Here is a 25,876-nt window from a genome sequence, read left to right on the forward strand (position 1 = left end):
ACAGGGAAAGGCTGGGTGGGTCCCCTGGCCTCCTCCTCATACTGCTTATCTCTGGGCTCAGCCTGCCTTGGGAGACCCCATATGGAATAAACCAGAATTATCTCCACCCTTTGCCCCCAGACTAGGTTAGGATCCAGAAAAGACCACAGAACACCAGTGACCACAAGGATACCATTCTGGACAGGCAGACTTGTTTAATCCACCTTCTCTACCAGCAGCTGTTAAACCAGGGACCTGTTCCCAGATTGGAGACCTCAGGTTATGGGAAGCAAGCCAGCTGTGGGTACTGGGGTCCCTGGATGATGCCTTCTTGTGCTTGGCACTCACTTTCCTTCTTCACAAAGAGGGTGCATGTCAGAGAGGTTTGGGGCTGGGCAGCAGCCACCTGCTTAGAGTGGGGAGCCCACTTCTGCCTGCTGCACCCTCTCACTCCTGTGGGTACCATCGCAGTACGGAGGCTTCTGAGTGGCCTTGCAGGTACATAGGGCCATTGTTCGGGTCTCCTGGGCTTTGAACTTGAGTGGGGAAAGGCCAGTGTGTTTGAAGAAGTGGGAACCGTCACAGAAGGGCTGGTGAGGGAAAGAGAAGTTAGTGACTTGGCCCCACCTGATGGGACTGGGCAGGTCTGGGAGAAGCAGTGCACAGTGGTTTGGGCTCAGGCTCCTGAGCAACACTAGTTTACCTCTCACCTGTAATGTGAGGGTAATAAAAGTTGAGTTGTCCCAAGGAAATAATAACCATTTATTATGCACTTTGCATACAGTAAGTGTTCAGTAAGTTTGAGTCATTACAGCATTAGTCTCCAAGGCACAAGGACAGGATTTTCAAGGTGAAACGGGGTCTTAGGTATCAGCACTGTTTACACGAATAGTTTTTTAATTGCAGTGTCTCCATTGGTTCATGAAACTCATTTCTTTCCCCACATTCTTGGTAAAAACTGGGTTGGAGAGAGCCTAGGTGCATCATAGGGCTTTAAGACTGGGGTATCAATTTTTTTGGCTTCAGGAAACAACAGCATTTTATAATGGAGTGGATGTTATAGGGAGGAAGGGGGTGACTTACAGTGAACTGACTGCCTAGTGCCAGCGTACACTCCCAGTCTTTCCCAGGAGGTGTTCAAAAGAGACGGTAATGGAAACCAAGGTCCACAGAGGTGGAGTCAGGGTGGAGTGGGAGGGGAGCTGAGGGAAATATGCCACTAAGTCAGCCACTCTGCAGCTGGCATTCCCTTAGCACTGCTCCACCCTCATGAGGACTTGCTCAAAGTCAAATCTGTGGCAAAGCAGGGCTGCTGACACTGTGGCTCCATGCCACACTGCTTGGAGGAAAACAGTTCAGAGCTCAGCTGGGGAAGGAAAGGGGCCCTGGAGGCTAAGAATATGGAGCGGTTCCTGCTGGATGAGAGGCTCCTGGGGAAGGAGGGAGAATGAGTTGGGAGCAGGAAGCCAGGCTGAGAAGACAGCCACAACCAGGAAAGTCAAACTGGTGTGTGGATTTTCAGAAGACACTGGGAAGGGGGACTTGGGGGTAGCAAAGCTGGGCAGAGTCTTCTCAATGTTGGGGTTCCAGGGCTGGGAACCTTTGGCCCAAGTGCTTTTTAGGAGAGAGGAAGAGAGGCAAGTCTCTCAGTGCTTAGAGCGGAGTCTGGAATGAGCCCTCTGAAAAGGAGGGCCCATCAGAAGCCAAGTCCAGGACCCTGGGCGCCACCCGCCCGGCTATGCGACTAAGTTTCTGTATCTCTTGGCTCATCTCAAAGGGTTGATACAGAGAACAGAGCTCAAGGCTATGGGTGCGCCAGCCTGAGAGTATTTTTTCTTGAGAGGGAGCTCCCAGGAGACACCTTGCTTTCCCAACCAGGGGTGTCATATGTCAATGGGATGGGGGAGGGGGTCTCTCACCTGCTTCTTGCTTCGGCCACACACACACCATCTGTAGGTTTTCCCTGCCACCAGTTCCACCTTGATGGGTGTTTTCTGGGCCACCACAGGCTTGGCTGGGGTTTTGGGGAACCACTTGGCCTATGGCAGGGAAGATGAGGAGTTTGGGGTCAGCCCCGGTCCCGGAAGCACTTTCCTGCCTATGGCTTTGTCTGATTTCCCACTGGCCCTGGCTTGTGGCTGGCTTCCTCTGCAGGAGGCTGATCTTAAGACACTCTGCAAGGACATTCCCCCCCAAGACATCGAAAGTACCCTGAGCTCCAGATCGGGAATTTCAAGTCCTTGCAGGCATTCAGTTAGGGGACCCAGCTGCTTTCTCTGAAAACCCTGGCTCCACCCAGGTGCTAAGGAGGAGAGGGCGGGGATCCTGCAGCTAAGCAGGCCAACTGCACCTGGGGCCTGGTTTATCACGCACTGCTGTCTCCAGCACAGAAGCCTGCCTCTCTGCCCTGTGCCCGTTGGTCCAGGCTACCTCCCCTGAACCATGGCAGGTGGCCACGGGCAAGACAATCGAAGGCTGGAGCCCAGGAAGCAGGGCTGACCCTTTCTGGTTCCCTTTCCTGGGCTCTACCTTTGGGGTCTCTGGGCCTGGGGAACTTGCGCAGAGAGAAGGGGAAACTAGGGGTACTTACCAGCCAGGAGGAGATGTCACGCCTCTGGTTCAGCTTCTGCAAGGCACGCAGTCATCACCAGACGGTGGTTTGGAAACAGAAAAATAAAGTCAGTGGAAAGCGGAGAACTTCCAGAGGGAAGTCATCCGGGAAGGAAGCGCCGACCGCTTATGGCGTAAGGAGAAATGAGGGTAAGAAAACGGTATCACAAGACGGGACAGAGAGACGCTGGGGAGGTGCTGGCACGCAGCGGGCGCTCGGGAGGGCCGCAGAGCCGGCGTCGCCGCGCCGGGGGCAGGCGGGCGGAGCTGGGGGCGGGGGGCATGGGGAGGAGAGGAGGGGTCGGCAGCGCCGCGGCGGGGGCTGCTCACCCAGGCCACCGGCCGCAGGAGTCCGCCCAGGCCGCTCATGCCGGGCCCCGCCGCCACGCCACTCGGGCTCCGCCCCGCTCCCCCGGTCACCTTTCCGCTCACCCCGCCTCCGCCTCGGCCCGGCCCCGCCTCGGCCCGGAAGACGCCGCGCGGTTCCGTGCGGGTGGGGGCCGAAGGCCTGCGCGGGTCCAGCCCAACCGCTGGAAGCCCAGACGAGCGCCAGTCCCGCAGCCTCCTCTGGCCTCTTGCGGGGGTGAGCTGGGCTCTCCCAGCGACCTCTTTGGCACCTGCTTGTCTGCGGAATGAGCCGCGGAGCATCGCTTTTCGTTTCCTCGCCGGCGCTCGTGGGCCACATCCCGCCCCCCGGGAGCCGTTCCCTCCAGCAGAGTCTAAGGCAGTGCTTCCAGAAGTGCAGGGCGGGCACATGTCACCTGGAGCTATACCATATCCTTGTGGGTGGGGCGCAGGTATCTCTGAATGGTCAATGCGCAGCCTGGGTATTTTGTGCGTTCTACTATTTTGAGTGCTTAAAGAAATGTAATAGCCCATCCCCCCCACTCCACCCCCAAGGCTCCCACAGTTGGCAGGCCACCTCCCTTTCCCTTCAATAAAGCCAGACAAAGCAGGGTCTCTTTGATTTTTTTTTTTTGTAAAACATTCTTTTATTAAAAGAACAAGTGCTGTTTACGAACTGCCCTTCGTACAAATAACATCCGTTATACAAAGATACAAGATCCGGGTTATGCACAATTCCAGGCTTGGAGGTGGCAGGGGGGGCATTGCCTTTTGGGCTGAGGATATAAAGGTTTTAGAAAGAATGAAAAAGGAGCCCTGGGTTTGCAAACCATGGCTTCCCCTCCCCGCTCCCCTAGGAAGGGTCTGCTACATTGAGACGGGCTGGGATGGAATGGGGGTGGGGTGGGTCTGGGTTTGAGTCTCCAGTCCTGCCACCTAAGTCCCAAGTTGGGCTGGAGGAAGCAAATAAAGGGCAATAAAGGCACCCGTTAGTCCCCAGCTTCTCAGTATATCAAGTCAGAATGGTCAGGAGCTAAGACACTTTTAATCTGATTGATGTAACTGGAGAAAGCCAGGGTACCGGGCCCTACCTTCCTCCATATTCTCAACTGACTGATGTGTCTTTAATCCCTCCAGACACTTGTCCCTAGGAAAATAAGTTGGGATAAAGAAGAATTGGGACTAAGCTGCCTACCCCTAACTCTGGCCTACCACACACCAAGGAAGATGCTGGAAGCTGGCAGGGAGGGCCTATGCCTTTGAAAACTTGTCTGCATTTCTAGTTTGGGAAAGGGAAGTGTGAAGATCACCCTTAATCAGAGCTGCCTCTGGCTCTGACCCCTCACTTGTCTGGGTTTTTTTCTAGGAGTACTTCCTTAGAACACAGAACAGGAATGGCAGGAGTGCTCTCCTCAGCCTCAAGGTAAGGGCACCTGGAGGCAGCAGTAGACCCTAGGGCCTGAGGGGGAAAAACTCACACACAGGAAAATCTTTTAAAAAGCAACCTTTAAAGTGTCATATTGTCCATGGAGAGGATCCATCAGCTCTGAGCTAAGACAGTCAGTGCTACATAGATACCCTCCCATCCTGGGCACAGCCCTGCACTCACACCATATATCACACACACAAGGACAGCCAGACAGCCATGTGGAGGTGGTGCAGTGGGGGGGGGGGGGGAATCAGAGGACCAGGAGGCCAGGTCCTGGCTCTGCCCACGCTCCTGTCCCTCTGAGGCTAGGAGGTATCCCCTTTGAAGTGAGGAGCTGGCTCAAATGACCCCTAAAGACAGGTCCCTTACAGCTCTGACACACATGCACCAGTTGTGACCTCAAGGCCAGTGGCTCTGCACGCACACCTCATTCACATCTCCAAGTCGAGGGTGATGACACATGAAACTCCACTCTCATACATTTTCAAACTCCACTTCTGCCCTGCAAACCACATCCTTTCCCTCCCCTAGACAGTGATCTACAAATCTGCATCCCTTCCCACTCCCCATCCAAATTGTCTGGAAAAAGGGACGGAGTCTGAGAGAAGAGGGTTAGGTCAGCATAGCCATCCCCCTACATTGCGACCCTGCTCCTTCCTGAAGATCTCTAGACCTTTCTTATTATAAAGCTCCCTAAAAGATGAAAATATACTACCTCTCTCCTGCCCCTCCCCACCCAAATTGAGGGACAGCACCAATCCATACTCAGCCTAGGTCCCACCTTCAAATCTAACCTGACTACCTGCTGCTGCACCCAGCCTGGGAAAGCTGGAAAACATAGACTCTTGGAGATGAGAACCCCAGACTCAGGTGCAGGGAGGGAGGAAGGAGGTCATGGTTCCAGTGCACTAAATCATTTGGACCTCTACTCCCTGCTACAGCAGCCTTGGGCCAGTTTACTTCCCTCGCCATCCAGAACAGAAGCTGACTTCAGCTCCAAGTGGGTTGGCCTTGGGCAAGGGAGTGGGTGTGAATGAACAACTCTTCTAAGAATCTCTGAAGGTTATTTTTCTTTTCAGTGATTTGGGGGCAGGGAGTTATATAGCTTAATAGATGAAGATTAATAAAATGCTGAATTCTATCATTTCTTTCTAACTGATATTTAGCATTAATAAAAAGTGAGTATTTCTGAGGTCATCACAACTGCCACCCCCCTCCCCCCAAGCCCTTGCAAGTGCCTAAGAAATTGCCTCTGAAAAGGTTTCCCACTCACCCCCCTCCATTATCAGCTCCCTAACATATTACAAAGTCTTATCAACAGTAATATTAATATTATTTTCAGTATCAGAAAAAAACCAGTTGAGCAGCACAGGCAAAAATATATCTGCACTACGTTTCTGTCATTGCCAAAAATATACACATCTTCTTTTCTTTATTTAAAAAAAAAAACCAACAAAAACCCAAACAGAAACACACACACACACAAAATGCACACATGCAAAGAGACTGACAAGACATGAGCATCAGGGAAAGCTGGAAATGCCTTCTCCTGGCTCCAACCCCAGTGCAACTGAAACACAGACACAGACACAGGCTTCAACCTTGCCCCTCTCCTGGCTGTCCCACTGGCCCCTAGGCCTTTGCCGCCAAAGCTCTGGGCAGGTGGGGACCCTTGAAGGTGAGAATCTAAGCATTGCCCACTATACCCTGCGGGAAGTAGCTGGTGGGTGAAGGGACAGTTGTTAGGTCAGCTTAAGCTTAAGTCTCCCCTGGTTGGTGAGGGTGGGGGTAGGGTGCAGGAAGTGGGCTGGCTAATTCTGGGAGATCTTCACTAAAGGAAGTGGCACTTTACCCTCCCTTGCCCTGTCCCCTAATCCCTGGGGCTCCCCTTGTGCCAGGGAATCAGGACCAACTATCAGTGGGGGCAGGGGAGCTGGGGCAGGGAGGGGCACTGAGACCATGTGGGATCTGGGGAAGGGAAGGCAGGATATTACCCTGATTCAAAGCCCTCAGCCCCCAGTTACTCTCCAATATTGGAGTACTGTTCTGGTTTTTGTTAACCATTCATGCCCCAGAAAGGGACCAAAGTTGGTGAGGTGGGGAGGGTGCAAACAAGAGCTGGGAGCTCTCCTTCTGAGCACTGCTCCTATCCCTGCCCTCGGCTGCCCCAGGTAGAGGGACACACACACACACACACACACACACACACACACTCTGAGTCAGGCAGCTAGCTCCATCTCCCCACCCTCGGCACTCCTAAATCCAATAGTGCAAAACGGGGCAGGGTACCCAGGGGGCTGGGCCTCCCCCCCACCCCACCCCTTGCCCAACCCATCATTGGGCTCCCCCCAGAGATGGGGAGGCTTGAGCTGAGTTTGAGGCCAACCTGCCCCTTCCTCAGCCTCCTAGTCTGTGGGCTTTTACAAGCTCAGCTTGTGACCCTTGTTGGGGGGCAGGGGAAAGGGACTGGTGAGAAACAATCTAAGGGATCCCTCCTGCCATCTGCCCAAGTTGGGAAGAAATTGCAGGTACAGTAGGGCCACCCCTTCTTCCATAACAGATTTCTGCGCAGGGACAGGCCCAGGGCCTGTCCCCCACTTCTCCCCATGCAAGTGCTGATCCATTTTATGTGGAGGGTCCAACCTACCCCCACTTATGCCATGGCCCACTTTGCTCTTTGAGGAACCGCAACATATCTGCTGAGAGTAGGGGCTCCTAGGTTGGCTTGGAGCCTGTCCTCCCTCTGAACCCCTCACAAAGGGTCTGTGCAGAGGGGAAAGAGGCCAGATAGAAGGAGCTCCCCTCTTGGTCTCAGTCCTCAGCACCACGTGCGCCCCACACTCGCCAGGTCTCAGCATGTGCTCTGGGCTGGGACTCTCCAGGGTCTGGGCGCAGGTACCTGGTCCAGGCTAGAACCCCCTCAAACCAGGATTGCCCCCTCCACTTTGGGGATCAGAAGAGGTGTGGGTGGATTTAGCCTTTTTCCTGGTTGGCTGAGGCTCCTTTGTCAGCGGTCTGGAAAGAGAGGAAGGGAGGCTGGGGCTTTGGGAAGTGTCTAGTCCTAACGCCCAGTTGAGAACAGCTCCTTGATCAAGAAAGCTTTTGTAGGGTACAGTGAGGGAGCCCTGACTTGGGCTCTGGCAGGTGTACACCAAAGTCAACAACGTGTTGGGGATGGGGGTTGCTCTGTACAACGGTGCCTGGTTAAGCGGGCATGTTCCAGTCAAAGCCAGCACCCTGTGTTCCTGTCAGTATAACCTCAGAGGAAAGAGGGAGAGCGTTTCTGGAAATGGCCTACCCAGAGCATCATCTCTTTCTACTCAGAGAGGAAATAGCCTTTTCTAATTGGTCTTCCCAGAGGAACGCTCTTTTCTAATTGGTCCTTTTACTGTTAGTCCATGCTCAGAGTGCATCTTTATTGGATCTGCAGGAGGTTACCCCAGGTTCTAGCAGAAGCCCTGGAGTCTGGAGCAGGGTGCTTTGCTGACCTAGGGGTCACTTCCTCCTTCTAATGATGCATCTGTTATACCTTCTGATGCTCCACCTCTGCCCATCCCACAGCAGGAAGACAGGGCAGCCCCGGGCCCCTTACTCACCCCTCCTTTGGGGCCACTGCCACTGCCGTCTGCCCCAGACAGGCTGAGGAAAGGGTTGGTCTGAGCAGTCAGGACTGGAGGGCCGCCTGCTGCTGCTACTGCTGCGGCTGCAGCTGCTGCAGCCATGAGACTTGTGTTGTTGCCGAGGGAGGGAGCCACCAGGGCTCCAGCGGGCAGCAGGGGTGGGGCAGATGCTGCGGGCAGTAGGCCAGGAGTGCCCGCTGACAGCAGTGGGGTAGAGCTTCCTGCCAGCAGGCTGGCCATGGGCAGCTGGGAGCCCCCGGCCATCTGCAGCCGCTGCAGCTCCCGCTTCTGCTGGATCTGCTGGATCATCTGGTAGACAACGGTCTGGTGTTCCTGCAAGTAGGCCAGACTGCTCATTGGCCAGTGGTCCCTGAGGCCAGCTTGCCCTGCTTGGCCCAGGCCCCATCCCATCACACTGGAGGCAGGAGATGGTCAAGGTTCTCTTGTCTCTAACTCCCCACTCTGGGCCTCAGTCTCCCCATGTGGACAAGAAAGTGGTTGCACACCATCAGGGTTTGTCAAGTGGGGCAATACCGGCCAAGCACAGGGTGCTTAACATCCCCGGCCCCACTCCAGTCAATAAGTCAGTTTCTTAGTCACTATAATAACAACAAATGCTCCCAGAGGTGGTAAAACCCGAAGTTGGAAAACATAAAACTAGGTCAATAATTTTCAACTCCCCTTCTTTTTTGTTTTTCATTTCAGATTCATTTATTTTTGCTTTGAGTAGGCAAAGCATTTTCAAGTATTCTAAAAACCAAAACAATATATTGTGGTTTACCTTAGGAAATCTTGCTCCTACCCGTTTCTATCTGGCCCCTAGAGATAACCAGTTGAATTAGATTTTTGTGTCTCTTTCTGATGTTTCTTTATGTGAAAATGATTATTATTTATATATACTCAACTCCCTCCTTTATTTTTTAAAGGGTAATGCCTTTAATATGTTTTTAAAAAAGTTGATTTCAGAGAGAGGAAGGGAGAGGGAGAGACAAAAACATCAGTGATGAGAGAGAATTATTGACCAGCTTCCTCCTGCATGCCCCTACTGGGGACTGAACCCACAACCCAGGCATGTGCCCTGACCAGGAATCGAACTGTGACCTCCAGGTTTATGAGTTGATGCTCAACCAATGAGCCACACCTGCTGGCTCAACTCCCTTCTTTTTAAAAGACACAACTCCTTTTCTCCAAAGGAAATCTTAGCATAGCCCAACATATAAGACAGACCAAAAAGGGGCTGTTCCGGTTGAGGGGTTGTCACCTGCTCAGCCAACTCTCCACACAGACTCTGAAGTTTCCCCCTAAAGATCCTTGGGCGTGGGATTGGAAATGCTCAATAACAAGACTTGCCACCCTCTAGGCCTGATCTCACTAGGATGTGATCAGGGCCACTACAGCATCCCGTCCCCAATGCCTAGGGGGTTCTGAGAGCAACCCTTAACCCTCTTGTCCCATAGGGGATGCTCCAGTCCCACAGGTGCAACCTCAGCCCAGCCTGGGGCTGCTCTCCCTCCCTAAGCTGGCCCAGACTCTCTGAGATGGGTGGGCCCTTCTAGCAGAGCTGGAGAGGGGAGATGGCCTGGGAAGGGAGGGCATTACCGGGGTCAGCTGTGGGGAGGCTAGGAGCTGCTGGAGCTGTTGGAGCTGCTGCTCTTGTTGCTGCAGGAGGTGTCTCTGCTGCTCGGTTAGGCTGAGGCAGGGGGACAAAATACAGACCATGGGAAGGGACAGGGAAACACTACCCCCCCAAGCTCCCAGACTCCCTCAGACCCAGGTGGAGACAGGCAGGGATGTGCAATTTTAGAGGACTAAAGAGAAACAAACTGAGCTCAGAGAGTATAGCAAGAGGTAAGTTAGATGGAAAAACTTTCCCAGAAGGAAAACCTAGATTGGGGTACAAGAAATAAACAGTTTTGTCTAGAGAGTTGCTGTCCAAAGGGCACTCATATCTAACATCTAGGGAGTACCTGGGGCCAAGAGGTGACTAGATTTTATACCCTATAAGATCGGAGGACATTTTTCCTTTTGGGGGACTGTGGGTGTTTGGGGGGAGTCCCTCCCAGAGCCAGCCTCCCCGTTCCCTTCCCCAGACTGAGCTCTCCCTCACCTGTTGAGACAACCTGGCAGCTGCAGCGTGGGGGCCCCACCAGCCTGGCTCAAGCCTGCAGGGTTGGGGGCAGCAGCCCCATTCAACCCCCCAAGGAGCCCATTGAGGGGCAGGGCCCCGCTGCCCGCCAGCCCCCCCAACAGCCCCTCAGCCATGGGCATAGCCCCCAGCCCCACTGCCCCTGGTGCCCGGCCCAGCCCATTCTGTGGCTGGGTTGGGAGCGGAGCAGGGGCCCCAGGCAGGGCCAGGGGCAGAGTAGCAGGGCTCTGCTGGAGCAGGGGCAGCGGTGGGGGCGTGCTGTGGAAGGACAGCGACGAGCTGCTGCGGCTTGGGCAGCCTGAGTGTGGGTCCTGGGGAGGGAGGGGGAAGGGTGGGGTCAGAGGAGCAGGGGGCCAGCATGACCTTTCTGGCCCCCAGCCCAGCACCCACCAACATTCTGATAGAGCACAGCCACCCCCACCTCACCCCCAGGCAGAGCCACCCAGAAGGAAGAAGCAAGGCTCAGGATTAAGGCTAAGAATCTTAAATGTCTACACAAATCATGTTTACAGACCACTTCCTGGGGGCCCAGCGCCTGTCACTATCCTAGTTTACCGCTAAACATCAATGATGGTAGTGAGCATCTAGTAAACCAGACCCAGAGTTCAGTGCTCAACCTGCACTATCTCATTCTTCCCGCTTCAGAGGTGACCACTGAGTCTTAGGCTCAGCAACTCTGCAGACAGCTAGGGTGACAGGCTCAGGTTCAAACCTATGTCCACAATTCAGTGGCTTGGGTGGCTTCTCTGCCTCTGTTTACTCACTTATAACATGGGGGTAAACAGTAGTGCCTATTCCATAACTACCCATTCCACAGTGAAGACTAAACAAACCAATGTTTTAAAAGTCTCAGCACAGGACATGACAAAGGGCAAATGTGCAATTGATCTTAGTTATTATGATGATTATTACTGCCCAAGTCACACAGTAAGTGGCAGAGAGGACAAGAAACTAGTTTGCTTAATTTCAATAATAACCACACATAACAATAGTAAACTGCTCCCCCAGCCACCACCAATTACACAGGAATCCTTTTGTGTGAGGCACTGTAATAAACCCTTCACAAATACTTCTCACAGAGGCCTTCCCTAACCACCTTATATCTACATAAGAATCCCACCCTCCCATTCTTCCTCACAGCCCTCAAATTATTCCCATTTTAGCACTTTCCCCGGTTTGTAATTACTGACTGTTTTGTTAGAGTTAGCCTATTTTCAGGAGCAGGACTGCGTCCGTTTTCCTCACTGATTGCTTTACCAGTGCCTGGTACTAAGTGGAGACCTCATAATTATTACTTATCTAATGAAGGAATGAAAGGATCAATCAGCTCATTGCTCAGCCAATCACTTAACTGTTCAGCCTCCAATAGCTGCAGGGTGGAGGTGGAACCAGGAGGCCCTTGCGCCTCCCCTCTCCCGCCCTTCCCGAGTGCCCCTCCCCGCAGTGCCCACCTCCGAAGACGTGGACAGCGAGTTGTCCAGGCCGAGACTGTTCTTCCCCGTGGGGCTCTTGCTGGTGCTCAAGGAATCGCTGCTGCCGACTGAGGGAGTGGGGATCAGCGAAGGAGGTCAGGGCTGAAATCGGAGCTTGTTCCTAGAGCCCGGCAGAGGCCCCCACTCCCGGGCTGGGTGAGCTCCCCTTACCTTGGGGAGGCAAGCCAAAGGGCCCAGGAACAGGGCCATTGGCGGCAGGCAGGACGGCAGGCAGGGCGGGGAAGGGCACAGAGAGTTGCACGTTGAGAATCTGCAGCCGCTCCTTCTTGGCCGTCAGGCTCAGGATCTGCTCCTGAAGCCGCTGGTTTTCCTTCTGCAGCGCGTGCAGCGCCTTCAGCATCTCCACGACTGCAGAAAGAGGGCGAGAGCGCCTGAGGGAGAGGCGGGGCGATGGCTGGGGGCGGGGTCAGGGGATAGAGGGCGGGGCCTGGCGGAGGAAATCCAAAAGAGACCTAGAAAAGAAGGCGCGGGCAAGCAAGGCATTCAGGTGAGCTAGGAAAGGCGGGACCTGGGGAGCCGCAGGTGTGAGGACCAGGGGCGGGGCCTGAGGCTGGGTTTGAGGCCTTGTGATTGGGAGGGAAGAGACAGGCGGAAGTTTGGGCTTAACAAGGAGTCCGGGAGGGCCAAAAGCAGGGTGCAGAGGCTGCGGAGCCAGGAACAGGGCCTACAAAGAGCTAAAGGTGAGGCTGAGCTTCGCAAGAGTTAGGGCTGGGGTAGGGCGAGGAGAGGAACCTTAAAGATGTTTGGGGACTTTAGGGAAAAGGGGACCGAGTCTGGGGGTCCTAGGGCAGGTCTCCCAGCCCTGAGCCCCCCTCCTCACTGTTGACGCCGGCCTCGCCGTCGCCCTGCTTTTCCAGCAGCTGCTCCATGTTAGTCGTTCCGGGGGCTGCTGGGTCTAGTTGGCCGCTCCCACAGGGTGCGGACGCTGTCTGGTCGAAGAGTGCAGGGAGGCTGCTGATGGGGGACCTGGGGTCAGAAGGGAATACCGGGCTCAGGCTTACCTACCACTCCTGTCTCCCTCTTCCTCCCCTCCCCACCTCAGGGGTTCCAGTCATCCCCTTCTGGACCCCACCCTCTTCAGGTGCCCCCTTCTCCGCCCCCTCCTCCCGGAGTGCTTCCCCAGCCCCGCTCCCAGGCCCTCCCCCAAGCCGCCGCCCCCTCCCTCACATGGAAGACAGACTCTCCTGGGGGGAGGTCCCCCGACACCGGAAGCTGCAGTCCTCCAGGTCTGGCTCTTGGAAGGAGAAGGGAGGGCAGGGATCAGCGGGGAAAGGGTGCCAGTTGGCCTCACGGTCCCCCCCTGGGAAGTGGGTATGGGATCTGGAACCTTACAGCAGACCTCTTTCCCCAGGATCTCCGAACCCCAGACTGGCAGTTCTAGCTCATGAGGCGCTGGGAACCCTGGTATGGAAACCCTTGGGAGGTAAAGCCATGGATCTGGTCTCTTCCCTTCTCTAAGCAGAAAGACTCCCGCTGCCTGGCTACTTTCAGATCCACCTCCCAATTTCTTTCCTGGAAGCTTAATGCTATAGAAATTTTGAGTCGAGACAGTCCTGGGTTGAACTTGGACCTGATACTTGCTCTGGATTTGGGGTTGAAACTAACCTCTGAAGTGATTGTTATGAGAATTAAAATAAGGTAATAAATGTGAAATGTTAAGCTGCATGCAAGAAGCCCTTAACAATTGTAGCTGTTATGTTTTGTATGACCATTTATATTCATAAACCCACAAATTAGATGGCAAAGCCCTTGGTTGGGACACAGAATTCCGATTTGAGTTGTGGGGGGTTAAATTAGTCTACTGAGACGGGTCTTAAATTCTGGATTCGGTATCTTTAAGGCCTACCTAGCGGCGGGGTGATAAGCCCCGCCCCCTAGCTGGCCAGGTGGTGTATCTGCACCAATCAGCTCTTTGGGGCTAGGCTGACTCTCAAGGGAGAGGGTGGGGCGCTTGTGACCCGCCCCTTTAACTCCTATATACCCTGAGAGCAGGTTGCCCAGCTGGTGTGATCTCTGTACCCGCTGATTCCCAAAGGCTCATTGTGAAGCCAGCTAGGAGCTATACTGCGGCGGTAAGAGAACTGGGATTAGAGTTCGGGGCCCAGAATTTGAGTTCCAGCTCTGCCTTTCTCTACTTCAACTGCCTTGAGCATTAATCTGCCTTTCTCCTGTGAGATGGAGTAATTCTTCCCTGTCCTGCCCCAACTCCTCACCAGGGGCAGGTGAAAGTGTATCATGGTTTGTTGTGTGTGAAAAAAAATTTTTCGTAGGGTGGGCAATGGCTAGAGGGAGGGGGCAGCCAGAAAGCCCTCCCATCCTTTTTTGGGGGGTGACATGCAGGTGATGGGTGCCCCTCAGACCTTTGGGAAGAAGGGAATGGGGTCAGAGACTCACATACCTGTGTGGCTGCTCTCGGCTTGGGTAAGGAGGGGGTTAACGACACCCATGGGGGTTCCAAAGATGTGAGTAGAAGGGAGGCTAAAGGTAGAGCCAGCCAGAGAAAACACCTGAGGGAAAGGAGGTAGAGTCCAGCCTGGTGGTTATTCTTGGATCTAGGGCACAACTGTGCTTACCAGGTGGAGGGGACCAGGTGTGCTAGGGAGGAGAGAGGACCAGAAAGAGGGAGAAGTTCTGGTGATCAAGTCCAATATCTCAAGTTCCCATTGGAGGGCTGGGGTCTTTGGCAACCTGTCCCCCACCTGCCCAGGGATGGAGGAGCACAGGAGTAAGTCCTCACCTGAGTGGTGGAGATAGAAGCAGAAGAGGAGGGGAGGGTGCTGGTGAATGGGGAGCGGCTGAGACGGGGCAAGGCAGAGGTCCCAGGGGGCCCCAGCAGGCTGGAAGAGAGGGGGGTGCTGCAGACAGCCCGCAGCATTCCACCACCATGGGAGATAGGGTCCTTATTACTGGTGTAGATGCCTACAGGCACAAGGACACAGAGGGAAGCATACAGTCACCACTCCCCAAGCCCCTCCAGTCAGGTGGCTCAGGAAGCAGGGGAACACTCCCTGGATCTGGCCACACACACCAGTTTACCTACCTAATTGCTGCAAAGATGTCACTTCTTGCCTGGGTGATATCTACTTGACATGACTACTTAGACTACCCTGCCCAGGAATTCCCAGCTTTTCTAATACCCCAACCAAAACTCTTCATGTCCTACTGACAACTCAATCTCTCCTACTACAACCATGCAGAAGATGGGTACGGGGAAGAGTCTTAGCAGTGACTGTCACTTCCATCTTTTATCTCTATCCTTTGTAGTAGTTTCTATCACATTTCCTTCTAACTGCATGCTTATCCCTATATCCCAGCACTAGCCTTCCTGGGCCCTCAGATGCCCCACATCCCAAAAGGTTACTAACCTGCCCCTAGCAGGGGGGACTCCAGGCTCAGGCTGGGCAGGCTCCCAGAAGGCCCAAAGGTGCGGGAGGCCAGACCACCCAGGCCAGAGCTGACCAGGGAACCTCCTGAGAAGGGTGAGGCAGCAGTGGCAGTAAAGCCAGCCAGCTGGGCACCAGGCAGGGAGGGAGCAGCTGGGGCCCCAACGCCCTCCTCATTCCTGCTGCCCTTTGGACGTCCTGGCCCATGTCGGCTCCTCTTGCTGGCTTTGTGCTTCTTCTCCTTCAGGCCTGTCTCAGGGGTCTCTTCAGCAGGCGCAGGGGCAGCGCTCAGTGTGGGCATCCGCTTGTGGGTGCCTGCTGAGGTCCCAGACCCCAAGACATGGGGAGACTTATAGTCCCCAGGGGATGGGGCCCGGGCCCGACCTGAGCTGGAGGTGGTGGTGGAGAAGCGCATGATGGGTCCAAAGCCAGAGAAGACCACCTTCTGCTCAAAGACGTCAGCCTTGGGGGGCTCAGGGGCTGAGGGAGAGGGGGGAGCTGAAGGGGTAGGGGCTGTGGGCTTGGAGTACTTGTCCTCCTCTGGCTGTTCCAGCTTGGGGAAAGCAGAGAAGTCAGGGGAGCTCTGCAGGGATGAAACTGCACAGAAGGAAAACAGAATTACAGCTGGATCCCAGATCCCTCCCTCCCTCCCACTCCCAATGTGCACTAGTGAGAGAGAACTCTCTCTCTGGTCAGGTGATGGGGAAACCTGGTTTCTAGTCCCAGCTCTGCCACTGTCTCTGTCCTGGGATGAGTGACCCCCCCACCCCAGCTTCCCCACTTATGATAAAGTGGGAGGAGAGAAGAGTTCTACTCAAAAGGGAAGGGTTGAGGGGAGGGTTTGGAGAAATATAATTTGGTGGGGATCCTCCATCTTTAACCTGAACCAATTTAAGAAGCAAATGAGATGCAAACTAATAAGCAAAGGCCCTTGCTACAAAAGCTAAGGGCTAAAGGCTGTCCCATTCCCAGCCTCCTCCAGGAGGCTCACCTGCCCACACTCACCTGCAGGCTGGAAGGGCCCCCCAGAGGAGGAAGAAGAAGAGGAAGAAGAGGAGGAGGAGGCGGAGGTGAAACTGCTCACACCTTTCCCACTGCTCAGCTTCTTCCCCTTGTGACTCAGGCTATGGCTGGAAGACTTTTTCCCCTTTGAGTCCCTGTTGCTCTCAGAGGTCTCCTGAGTGCTGGCCTCATGGTGGGAGGAGGAGGAAGCTGAGGAAGAGACCTGAAGGAGGGAGGAGAAAGGAGAGAGGAAGGCTTGAGACGAGCTACCTGGGCCTGGCTTCACCCTGACTTGGGAGTGGAGCAGGAGCACACAGGACCTGGGCTTTACTGGGAGGGTCCTGAATTAGCTTCAGGAAAGACTTCTGGGTAGGGAGATGGTGGTGGGAGTCCCTAGGCTAGGAAGATGGGGAAGCAGCTGTGGAACTTCTGGGTATGAGGAGAGGTAAGCACTCTGAACCCAAGAAGCTGTCTATCCTTCACCTCAGGTAGGAGAGAGATAAAACAGTCCCAGAGTCTTACTGATATACTCATTTGTTCATTCACTTGTTTAAGAAATACTTGCCGGACTTGTGCTGGGAAGGGGTGTGGGCAGGAAAGAGGGCTGCCCTGGCTGTATCCTTGGGCCCTTCAGTCACCACCGTTCTGTCCCTGCTCACCCCAAGCTGCAGCCACCTTGTTGACACCCTATTCCCTGGCCATTCTGCGCCTTTCCTAGACAGCCTGAGTTTGCAGTACCAAGCCCTCTGCCAGGAGAGCCTATTCTTATTCTTCCTGGAAAACTCCTCCTTCAAAATCCAACTTGGAAGTCCCCTCTTTCATGAAGCCACCCTGGACACCTGGGGTGGAATAAGTCACTCTGTTTTCTTTATTTCCAGGGCACTATGTACCCCCATCAGCCATGTCAACAGTTGCCACACTATACTGAAATATACTGTTCCCATATTTGGGGCCCCCAGAAACCTCTCTGAGGGTGGCAGGGCAGGGGTTGGAGGATGGGCTTTGGTGGGCTCTGCATTTACTGCCATGTTTATGTTGCATGGCCTCTCAAACTTGCTGAGCTTCAGTGTCCATACGGGGCTAATTATGCCTATTTGGAGAATTACGAGGAGCATAATGCCAGATACATAGTGTGGGGACAATAATGATGATTCTGATGCTGTTAATATAATGCAGAGACAGTACCTGTGGTGGTTAAGAGTACAGGCCTTCAAGTCAGACTGCATGGGTTCAAATCTTGATTCTACCACTTACTAGCTGTGCACTTTGAGGCAAATTACTTAATCTCTCTTCCTCAGTTTCTTCATTTATTAAATGGGGTTAACAAAATACCTACTTCATTGGACTGTTCTGAGGATTAAATGAGCTGATCCCTACACATCCCGTAGATCCCGTTCTAGAAGAGAGGCTGGCATGTGGTGACTGAGTTAGAGTTTGTATTACTGCTAGGGACAGGGCTTTTCCTCCTGGTGGAGACCGGGTACTCAGCAGACAAACCAACAAATGCCAGAGGGAGGATGGATGGGAGAATGAGAGCCACCCTGCGCTGCCCTCCCTGGGGGGAGCCCTTGTCTCCTCTTCCTCTTTGTTCTTTTCAACAGCTGGAGTTCTGAAGGGAGCCAGATGTGGTTCGGAGAGCAAGGGAGAGAGGGGGGAGGGGGGGAGCTGAAATGCTGGGCGGGTGGAGGGGATGAGCAGAGTGCTCCAACATGCCCAAGGGGATACCCAGCCACTGAGGGGCTCCCAGATCTCTGGCCCTCTCTTTCCACCTGTCTGCAGGCCCCAGGGAAAGGTCAGAGGGCAGAGATGACAAGCTTTTCCAGGTGAGTCCTGGAAAGCAGGGCAGGGAGAGGGGTTACTGGGGCAGTTGCCACAGCAACATCCCCCTAGAAACCTGATACCTGAGCCTCCTGCTAAGATGCCCAGAGCTCTGCCAACCTCCTTAGGCAGTGGAAGTGAATGGAGCAATAATGGTGACAGGAGGAAGCAGTTTCTCCGGGGGCCCCTGTTCACATTCCCTGGGGAGGGCAGGCAGCTGGAAGGAGGGGCAGAGAGGGCTGCTCTGGCTTGGATTAGTGACTCCTTGGCGTCGGGTAGGGCCTGCCATTTGTTTATCCTGATGTTACCCATTTCTGGAGACAGGCCTGACATACCATGCCCCTCCTGGGAAGATGGGATGATCAGGAGGTCCAAGGTGTTGTCAGGGCCTGCCATGGGCTACACTTTCAGTCCCTCCAACAAGCATAGAGTAGGATTTTGGTTAGGTCACATGCTGTGGGTGTCTTCCTGACACGAGGGAGAGGTGCAAGGGGAGGGGTGAGAGAGAAGGGGTCCTCTCTACCTATCTCTGAGGAATGGGCTGTAGCTTGGAGAACTGGCCTGAGTACTGTATTCACAGACAAGAGCCCAGTGCTGAAGCTCTGTGTTTGGACAAAGGCAGATGTGAAAATCTGGCAGCCAACAGGCAGGGTGGTAACCCCCACACACCCCTGACCTCCTGGGTTGGTGATTGGTGGGGCTATGGTATAGAGGGGGTTGAGGTGGGGAGCAGAGGCACCTTAACCTGAAGCTGTGGGGGATGCCCAGGTCCCTGGCTCACCCTGACCCTTCACACCCTGCCTCTCCCCTGCTGCTGTGGCCATCCCTCCTGGGTGTGGGCAGCAGTACCTTGTCAGCTGTAGGTACCACGGGTGGGGTGAGGATGCTGGGAGGTGACTCAGGCCGCTTCTTGTGCTTCTGTTTAAGGCGTTCCTTGTCCTTTCGACTCTGGGGAAGGACAGGTGAGCAGATATTGGTGTTGGGAAGCATTTGGGGTGACGATGATATGGGGATGTGGGCAGTGGACCCCTCTCAAAGATGGGCGTTGTGGGTGTCATCTCCCCCTATGGAGGAACTGGGGGACTTTGACTGGACAGGAGTGCCTCAGGCAAGTTCCTCTGAGTCAATAGCCCCTCATCCGTTCTGCCTGCTAAAAATAGCCTGTCCCGTTATCACACCAGTGACACAGAGCACCACACACATGAGCACACACCTGCAAGGGTGTCCACTGGGGACACGGAACCGTGCAGAGGGATGGGAGCCAGGTATACTGTGACATGAGGCACAGGGGCACTCAGGCATGTACACTTACAAACTGGGCTAACACAAGGCTAGACTGGAGATGTGTGCAAATGTGCAGGGCCATGTGTTGGGGAGTATGGGGACACTGGAGGAGCCACACAAACACAAAGAGCCCCATGGAAGCCAGGCCCTCACGTCACCCTCTGTGATCCTCCCATGTCACTTCCTCAGCCCCCTCCCTGCCCTCAGTGGCCTCAGAGGAAGGAAGGGGACAGGCCCCAAGGCCTTGGGAGCACCTTGTGGTAGCTTCTTGAAAGAGGTATGAGTTTGTGAGTGTGGCAGGACAGGTAGAGGGAGAGGACTTTACCTTCTTCTGTCCCCTCTCATGGTGGGAAGGGTGTTTCTCCTGCTGGGTGGACGGTGAGGCTGACCTGCTCCGGCCAGTGATGAAGCCACTGCCACCTCCCCCTGTGCCGCTGCTGCCTCCTGCTGCTGCTGCTCCTCCACCTCCCCCACTTGTGTGCCGGGAAGTCTTCTGGGGAGAGAATTGAGAGGAGTTGCCAAACTCTCCTCTCATTAGCTTAGAAAAAGGCTCCTGAAGGTCGTGATCCTGGGGACCAGACCCCCTGTTCTGCCCGTCACTAAAAGGACCCTGTATTCTCAGTGATGCTCTGCTCAACAGAAGGACATTCCTTAGAGCTTCCCCAGCTCATCCAGTACACAGATTTGGCAACTCAGGCCCAGAAGAGACAAGGGTGTTTTGGCTACAGCAAGGCATGCTGGAGCTAGAACTGGGGCCCAGGTCCTTGCTTGTCACCCACCTGTTTCCACAGTGCCCTCTTGGCCCACCTCTGGCAACATGAGCCAAGGCCCACCTGTGCCTCCTTTCCCGGGGTAGAGGGTGTATAGGGGACCCTTGTGGCAGCGACTGCTCCTTTATACTCCACACCCCATCCTTCCTTCCAGGCATTTCACCCTAGCCATCAGCCCTTCTCCCTTGTTCTTAGTTGCCCCCTCCAGCAAACACAGTGGTTCCTTCTGTCCCAAAGGACTGCTGCCCTGAAGAAGGGGGGAAGTAAACATCCACAGCAAAACCCCAAATGACCCTCATGCTGCCTCTCCTCCCAGCCACGGCCTGCTCCTTCCTTCACTGCTAACAGACTCCCCACTAACCAGTGTGATGGCTTCGCCTGTCCCAGACTTGCAGCTGCTCCAAGGTCACCCACTACCTCCCAATTGCCAAATCCAAGGACTAATTTCAGACCTCATCTGACCCAATCGCTCCCCTGGGCACTGCTCTTACCATGCCAAGCTCTTAAGACTCTCCCATTCATGGTTCCCTTCACACCTTCACTCACCCTACCATGATGGGCACCTGGGAATTCCAGCCCTAGCTTATATACCTGGGACTGGCATTACTACCCTGCCTGGGGGTCTGACAGCCACCAAACCTGAATATTCTCACTTGGCACCTCCTATAAACCAAACTGATCTCCCTACCTTATCCTAAGTCATAATCAAACCCTGAAACCAAGGTGAACATGTAACTTATGATCCAAATCAGGACACAGTTGAAAATGAAAGGGGGAACTATTAATAATTACACCAGGGCAACAGACACAAACTAGGACTGTGGGGGGTAGACCAGGACAGATGCTAATCCTACACAAGCCTGCTGCACCCGTTCACAGCACCCACAGGTGCTCAAGCCCCATCCACCAGCACTGAGAGCCTGGATCCTATCTATCACCTTCAACCCCTTCTTTCTCAGCTACCCTCACACATAGGCAAGTCTATCTAGAAATGTTCAGCTTTATCCCTCCATTCCCCCCTTCTGCAGCTGTCTCCTAGCCACCAGCCTTGGCCCTTTGGATCCAGCTTCCTAGTGCCTGCCAGGGTAATCTTCCCTAAAAAACAAATCTGATCACGTTACCCTCCCGCTTACAAATAGCCTTGCAAACCTGTGGCCTACGGGTGAGGTCCAAGCTGCAATCTTAGTCAGGCCACAGCCTACCTCCCCAGGACACCCCATAGCTTCTGGAACATACAGGTCTTTCCATAAACATGAGATAGTACCCCTTTTCCAGCCTCTCCTTGGCTCCCTGAAGCCTGGGGCAGAAGGAAGCCCAGCTCTGGCCCTGCCTGAACTTTTCTGCCTCATCTCCTGTTTTGTCTCCACCAAACACCCTGTTCTGCTACTCACAAAATCCTTTCTCTTCTCAGGACTTGGCCCATGCCAGTCCCCCTGCCTGGAGTTCCTTCCTCTTTGTCTTTGCTTGGCAGGCTCCTAAGGAGCTTTCATATCAGACTCCCTGTTCAAACCCCATACATGCTGTAAGTTAAGTTACATAACCTCAGTAGGTCTTAGTTTACTCATCTGTAAAATGGGAAAATACAGTACATCTAGTTCTTACGGTTGTTGGGAGGATCATACAAAATAATGCATGTAAAGAATTTAGTACACAGGCTGGGGCACAATAAACCCCCACCCCATGTTGGCTCTTATTGTTCCCACCTCCATTAGCTTCTGTGCTACCTCTTCCTTGAAGCCTCCCAGACTGACAGGCAGGGTCTGAGCTCTCTCTTCTGGGTGAACTGCCTAGTTTAACTCTGATGCACACTCCTCAGGCTATAGTTCAATTTATTCTTCATTCAATGAGGAGTTCCTCAAGCGCAGGGACATTGGGATCCTTCCATCTCTGTCTTCTCAGCACCAGGCACCAGCCTGGCCCAGAGCCCATGCCCTCTAAACCATGGCTGACTGACCCATTCACGCCCTGGCAGACGAGACTCACCATCTTGCTGAAGTGGTATTTGCAGTAGCCGCAGTACTTGACATTGTCAACCTCCAGCACTTCTTCCTCACACAGCAGGCCTGCCATTTGGGCACTAACCAAGAGAGGTCAGCCTGAGAGGGGTGTGGCCACAAACCAGACCAACCTCTTCCCTTCTACCCTCCTGGGCCCTGCTGGGGAAAGGCCAAGACCATCCAAGAAAAAGCACTGTCCTAATCACCAAGGAGACAGCAGCTAGGATGAGCCATGGGTGGCCGTCCATGGCAAATCTCGGAGGGGGTTGATATAGCTGGCCTGGGATCTCAGAGAACCCTGGAGAGGGAGGCATAGGGGCAGGTAGGGGTCTCACCAGGTGACATGGAAAGCTTGTCGACATCCGTGCCGGTTACAAGTCATGCAGGCTCCTGAGGCTGCCTTGCTCTCCCGGCCCTGCTCCTCACAGATGTAACATGTCTGCAGGACACAGCACAATCGTTCCTTCCTCCTTTCCACCTAAGGGACCCCTCAATTCCATCCTTTCCCCATTATCCTAGGTTAGTGCTATCCAACAGAATTTTCTGTGATGATGGAAATGTTCTATACTGCACTGATACAGTAGCCATGAACCATATAGGCTATTGAGTACTTGAAATGTGGCTGAGGAACTGAATTTTAAGCAGTATTTCACTTTATTTATATAGCCACATGTGGCTGATGGCTAAAATAATGGCTAGCACAGTTCTTGGATGGTGAGCCCTGTAAGGTCAACAACTGTGTCTGCCTTGCTCCCTGGTGAGCTCATTCTCACCTCTGACTAGTACCTGGAACCCACCCTCCTCAAGGCTGGCTCCTTCTCATCCTCCAGCTCTTAGCCTAAATGTCTCTTCCCTTTACCACTTTATTTAAAGAAAGCCCCCGACGAGGTATTCTTTATTTCAGTGCCTTGTTTTCGTCACAGCACTTACCATGAACTGCATTTACTTTATTTGCCCGTTTATTGATATTTACAGTCTTCTCACACAAGAGTGTGAATTCCATGGGGGAGGGAGCACATCTGTTTCGATCAGTATTGAATACTGTGTGCCTGGTGGTCCCTTGCCCCAAGTTTGACGCATAGTAAGCACTCAGTAAAATTTGTTTAGTGCATGAACGAATGAACTGCTTGCTAAGATCAACTCTGGTAGTACTTGAATAAGCATGTCTGTCAGTGAAAGGTGCCTACTCACTTCCTGAATTCCCTGAAAGTATCTGTTGGACAGAATCAAATTATACTGGATGGAGAGGTGGAGGGACCCAGCGAGGGAGGGAACTAGTATGAGGGCACGGCAGGGGCCGCTGACCTTGTTGAAGCGATCATGAGGCACATACTGCAGCACGATGGGCTCCATGGTGAGCACATTGGCAAACTGCACCTCTGGGATGTAGAGGGCACACACCACATGGGCCCAACCTGGGGAAATGTGGGGCAGGCCTCAGCTGCTATGGCAAGCCCGAGACCCTGACCCCTCACAGCCCCACACCGCAGACAGTCCCGTCCTCTATAGCTTTCCCATCAGATTCCAGTGCCAGCTGGGAAAGGGAAATCAAGCACCCCCTGCCACACACACACATTCCTGCCTTCCCAGACACAGCTCAGGGGGCCTTGCTGACCTCAGCAGGTGAGCCCAGGAGCTCAGGGTTCCCCTCACCTCCATTGTCAGTCCTCTTCAATGCCCCATCTTTGTGTGGGCACAGCTCACACCTCTGCCAATGCAAGGGGGCACAGGGATTAAGGGGGGCCTTTCCAAAGGGGTGGAGATCTGATCTGCCCCCCCAAACACATTCAACGGGCCCCAGGAGGAAATGATAAACTGTCTATAGGGGAATGAGTTGGGGTATAGAAGAAACAGGATTGGCCACGAGCTGGTAACTGTTGAAGTGATGGGAACATAAAGTTCCTTATAGTATTCCCTCTACTTTTGTACAGGTTGGAAACTTTCCATAATAAAAGTTCGAACAAATAAGCAAACAAAAATAAAAGGCCTCTTGCCTGAGATGGGGCTGAGTGAGGGATGAGCTGAGGGTGAGATGGGGTTGGTGATAGGTGTGCAGGAAACAGGAAGTCCTGTGTGACAGTCCTACCCTAGTGTTAGCTCTAGCTCTGAGTCTCCCTAGCTTAACCAGGGGAGATGCTCAGGTGTATGGGTCTAGGGGGAGGGGAGTGTCAAACTCACCACCCTGGCTGCTCGCTCCTGAGATTCGCATTTCCGGCAGAACCAGGGTCCCGTTGGCACCTGGACGATGCCATAGCAAGCTAGGGGTGGAGGAGGAGAGTCACAGAGCAAATCTATCAGCAGTAGCTTTTCCCAGAGTAAGTGGGGAAAGAGGGTGACTCTAAAGGACTACAGCCAGTTCTTGTAGGGGGGGCTGCTCCCCCGTCTGGGGCTCACTCACTAGCGAGCAGGGCCACAAAGAATGCCCAGTGGGCACAGGCCAGCCTTTAACCACACAACCAAATACTCCAAGCAGGGGCAGGAAGTCTGAGTCCTTGACCTTAAACTCTAGAAGACCCTCCCTTTCTGGACCTGTTTCCCAGCTTCTGTCAGAGGTCATCCGGAATAGAGAAAACTAGAGGGACAACATTAACATAATCGAACACAGTTGTGTTGTTATGGGGGGGGGGGGTGCGTTTCTTAAAGGGCCAGTAAGATAAGAGTCGAAAAGTTGGGGGTCCAGGGGCATTATCTTCTACCTCTAACTATAATAGGGCATGTAAAAAGTCCAGGCTGAGGGCAGGTGCAGCACAGGTAACCTACAGGAGAGTGGCGGGAAGAGCCAACAGCTAGAACCTTAAGGGCTGTCCTAGTAAGGGGGTGGGGTGGGCAGCTGGCTGTGCCAGACAGGCGGGAGATGCCAGCCTGCGCCCTCGGCAAGATTCCTCAAGGAGTTAACTCCGAACCATGTGCTGCTGGGGAAAACTCCAAACCGCCCTCTTCTCGATTCCGGCCCCCTGCACAACCTCTCCCCTATGCACAGCTCTTCCCCGGAGGATTTTAGGAGTCCCCTCTCCCCTGGGACCCTTCTCCTCCCTTCCCAATACGCTCCTCCCAGTATCCGGAAGCGGGAGGGGGGATGACTCCCCCTTGACCTCTCCCTCAGGGAGCCCGGACCAAAATAACCAGGCAGGAGGGGACACCTCGATGGTAAACATTCACGCAACAGCCCCGACACTGGCGGTTCGGGACGCGGAGAGTGTACTCATTGCCCCCTAGACTGTCTCCAAACTCCCTCAACTTGGGGTGGGGGGCGCGGGACTGGAACAATAGGCTAGAAAACAATGCCTGACCCGGTCCTCCAGGACAGGGCGGGGGGAGCCCCCGACGCCTCCCTTCCCTTCAGGTGGGGTGGGGGAGGGGCGCCTGAGCCCCAGGAGGTCTCCGGAGGGCGCGGCCGAGGGCGCCCTGCGCGCGCCGCCCCCGGGGTCCCGCCGCCCCCCGCGGGCCACCCCCGTACCTTGGTGGACAGCCACGCTGCACGCGTGCCCATCACAGTAGACCAGCGGGTTCTCGGCCCAGCCCCTCTCGTCCGAACATACGCAGCAGCCTCCTACCATCTCCTTCATACTCCCATGAGCTCCCTCCGGGGCTGGGGCGGGGGGCCGGCCGGCGGGGGTCGGGGGTCAGGGGGGGAGGGAGGGAGCGGGGGGCCGCGCGCCTCCTCGCTCCCTCCTCCTCCTCCTCCGCCGCCGCCGCCGCTTCTTTTCTTTGCCTCCTCCTTCCTCCTCCTCGGCGTCCTCCTCCTCCTCCTCCTCCTCCTCCTCGCTCGCTCGGTCTGGCCGCCCCCCCCGCCGTGCTCTCGCCCTCATGCCCCGACGGGCCCCCCCGCCCCCCAACAATGAGAGCCGCGCGCCGGGTTCGCCCCCTCCGCGCCGCGCGCCCAGCTACCAGGGCCGCCCAGCCTCCGAGCAGCCCGGGCCCGGCGGGGGAGGCGCCGAGTGGCACATCGCGGGCGCCCGCCCCGCTCCGCCCGCTCACGCGCCGCCCCCCCGGCCCCCCT

The 25,876-nt window shown here is 54.6% G+C and overlaps 1 protein-coding gene across 5 annotated transcripts; it reads right to left on the reverse strand.

Annotated features, from left to right (window-relative positions):
• Positions 1–185: 185 nt before the first annotated feature.
• Positions 186–25,484, reverse strand: MLLT6 (MLLT6, PHD finger containing). 5 transcript variants are annotated; one of them, XM_087826151.1, is made up of 22 exons: positions 25,334–25,484; positions 24,055–24,134; positions 23,530–23,584; positions 23,182–23,291; positions 22,212–22,315; positions 21,863–21,956; positions 19,435–19,602; positions 18,675–18,773; positions 16,011–16,230; positions 14,988–15,602; positions 14,360–14,541; positions 14,021–14,129; positions 12,790–12,856; positions 12,443–12,588; positions 11,773–11,970; positions 11,581–11,669; positions 10,091–10,440; positions 9,583–9,673; positions 7,960–8,316; positions 2,570–2,605; positions 1,899–2,018; positions 206–569 (listed from the first exon to the last, which is right to left on the reverse strand). In XM_087826151.1, exons 1-22 carry the CDS (start codon positions 25,440–25,442, stop codon positions 390–392), a joined length of 3,579 nt encoding a protein of 1,192 aa, XP_087682277.1. In that variant the 5' UTR covers positions 25,443–25,484; the 3' UTR covers positions 206–389. The 5 variants fall into 5 exon arrangements, with proteins under 5 accessions (XP_087682276.1, XP_087682277.1, XP_087682275.1 ...); XM_087826149.1 differs by lacking the exons at positions 206–569; positions 1,899–2,018; positions 2,570–2,605 and adding an exon at positions 5,675–7,378 and having other exon boundaries at positions 16,092–16,230; positions 19,435–19,599; XM_087826148.1 differs by lacking the exons at positions 206–569; positions 1,899–2,018; positions 2,570–2,605 and adding an exon at positions 5,675–7,378 and having other exon boundaries at positions 16,092–16,230.
• Positions 25,485–25,876: the final 392 nt, after the last annotated feature.

The sequence above is a fragment of the Miniopterus natalensis genome, chromosome 17 (assembly GCF_054644295.1).
Source record: "Miniopterus natalensis isolate mMinNat1 chromosome 17, mMinNat1.hap1, whole genome shotgun sequence".
In the NCBI taxonomy this organism is placed as follows: domain Eukaryota; kingdom Metazoa; phylum Chordata; class Mammalia; order Chiroptera; family Miniopteridae; genus Miniopterus; species Miniopterus natalensis.

What these genes read in the sequence shown, in the direction of transcription:
- MLLT6 (XM_087826151.1), bottom strand. Translation starts at nt 25,442, where the DNA reads ATGAAGGAGATGGTAGGAGGCTGCTGCGTATGTTCGGACGAGAGGGGC. An exon ending in AGGAGCGAGCAGCCAGGGTG is followed by an intron (nt 23,585 to 24,054) that starts GTGAGTTTGACA and finishes TTGCATTGGCAG; the next exon opens with AGGTGTGAGCTGTGCCCACA. An exon ending in GTGACATCTCCTCCTGGCTG is followed by an intron (nt 2,019 to 2,569) that starts GTAAGTACCCCT and finishes TCCCTGCCATAG; the next exon opens with GCCAAGTGGTTCCCCAAAAC.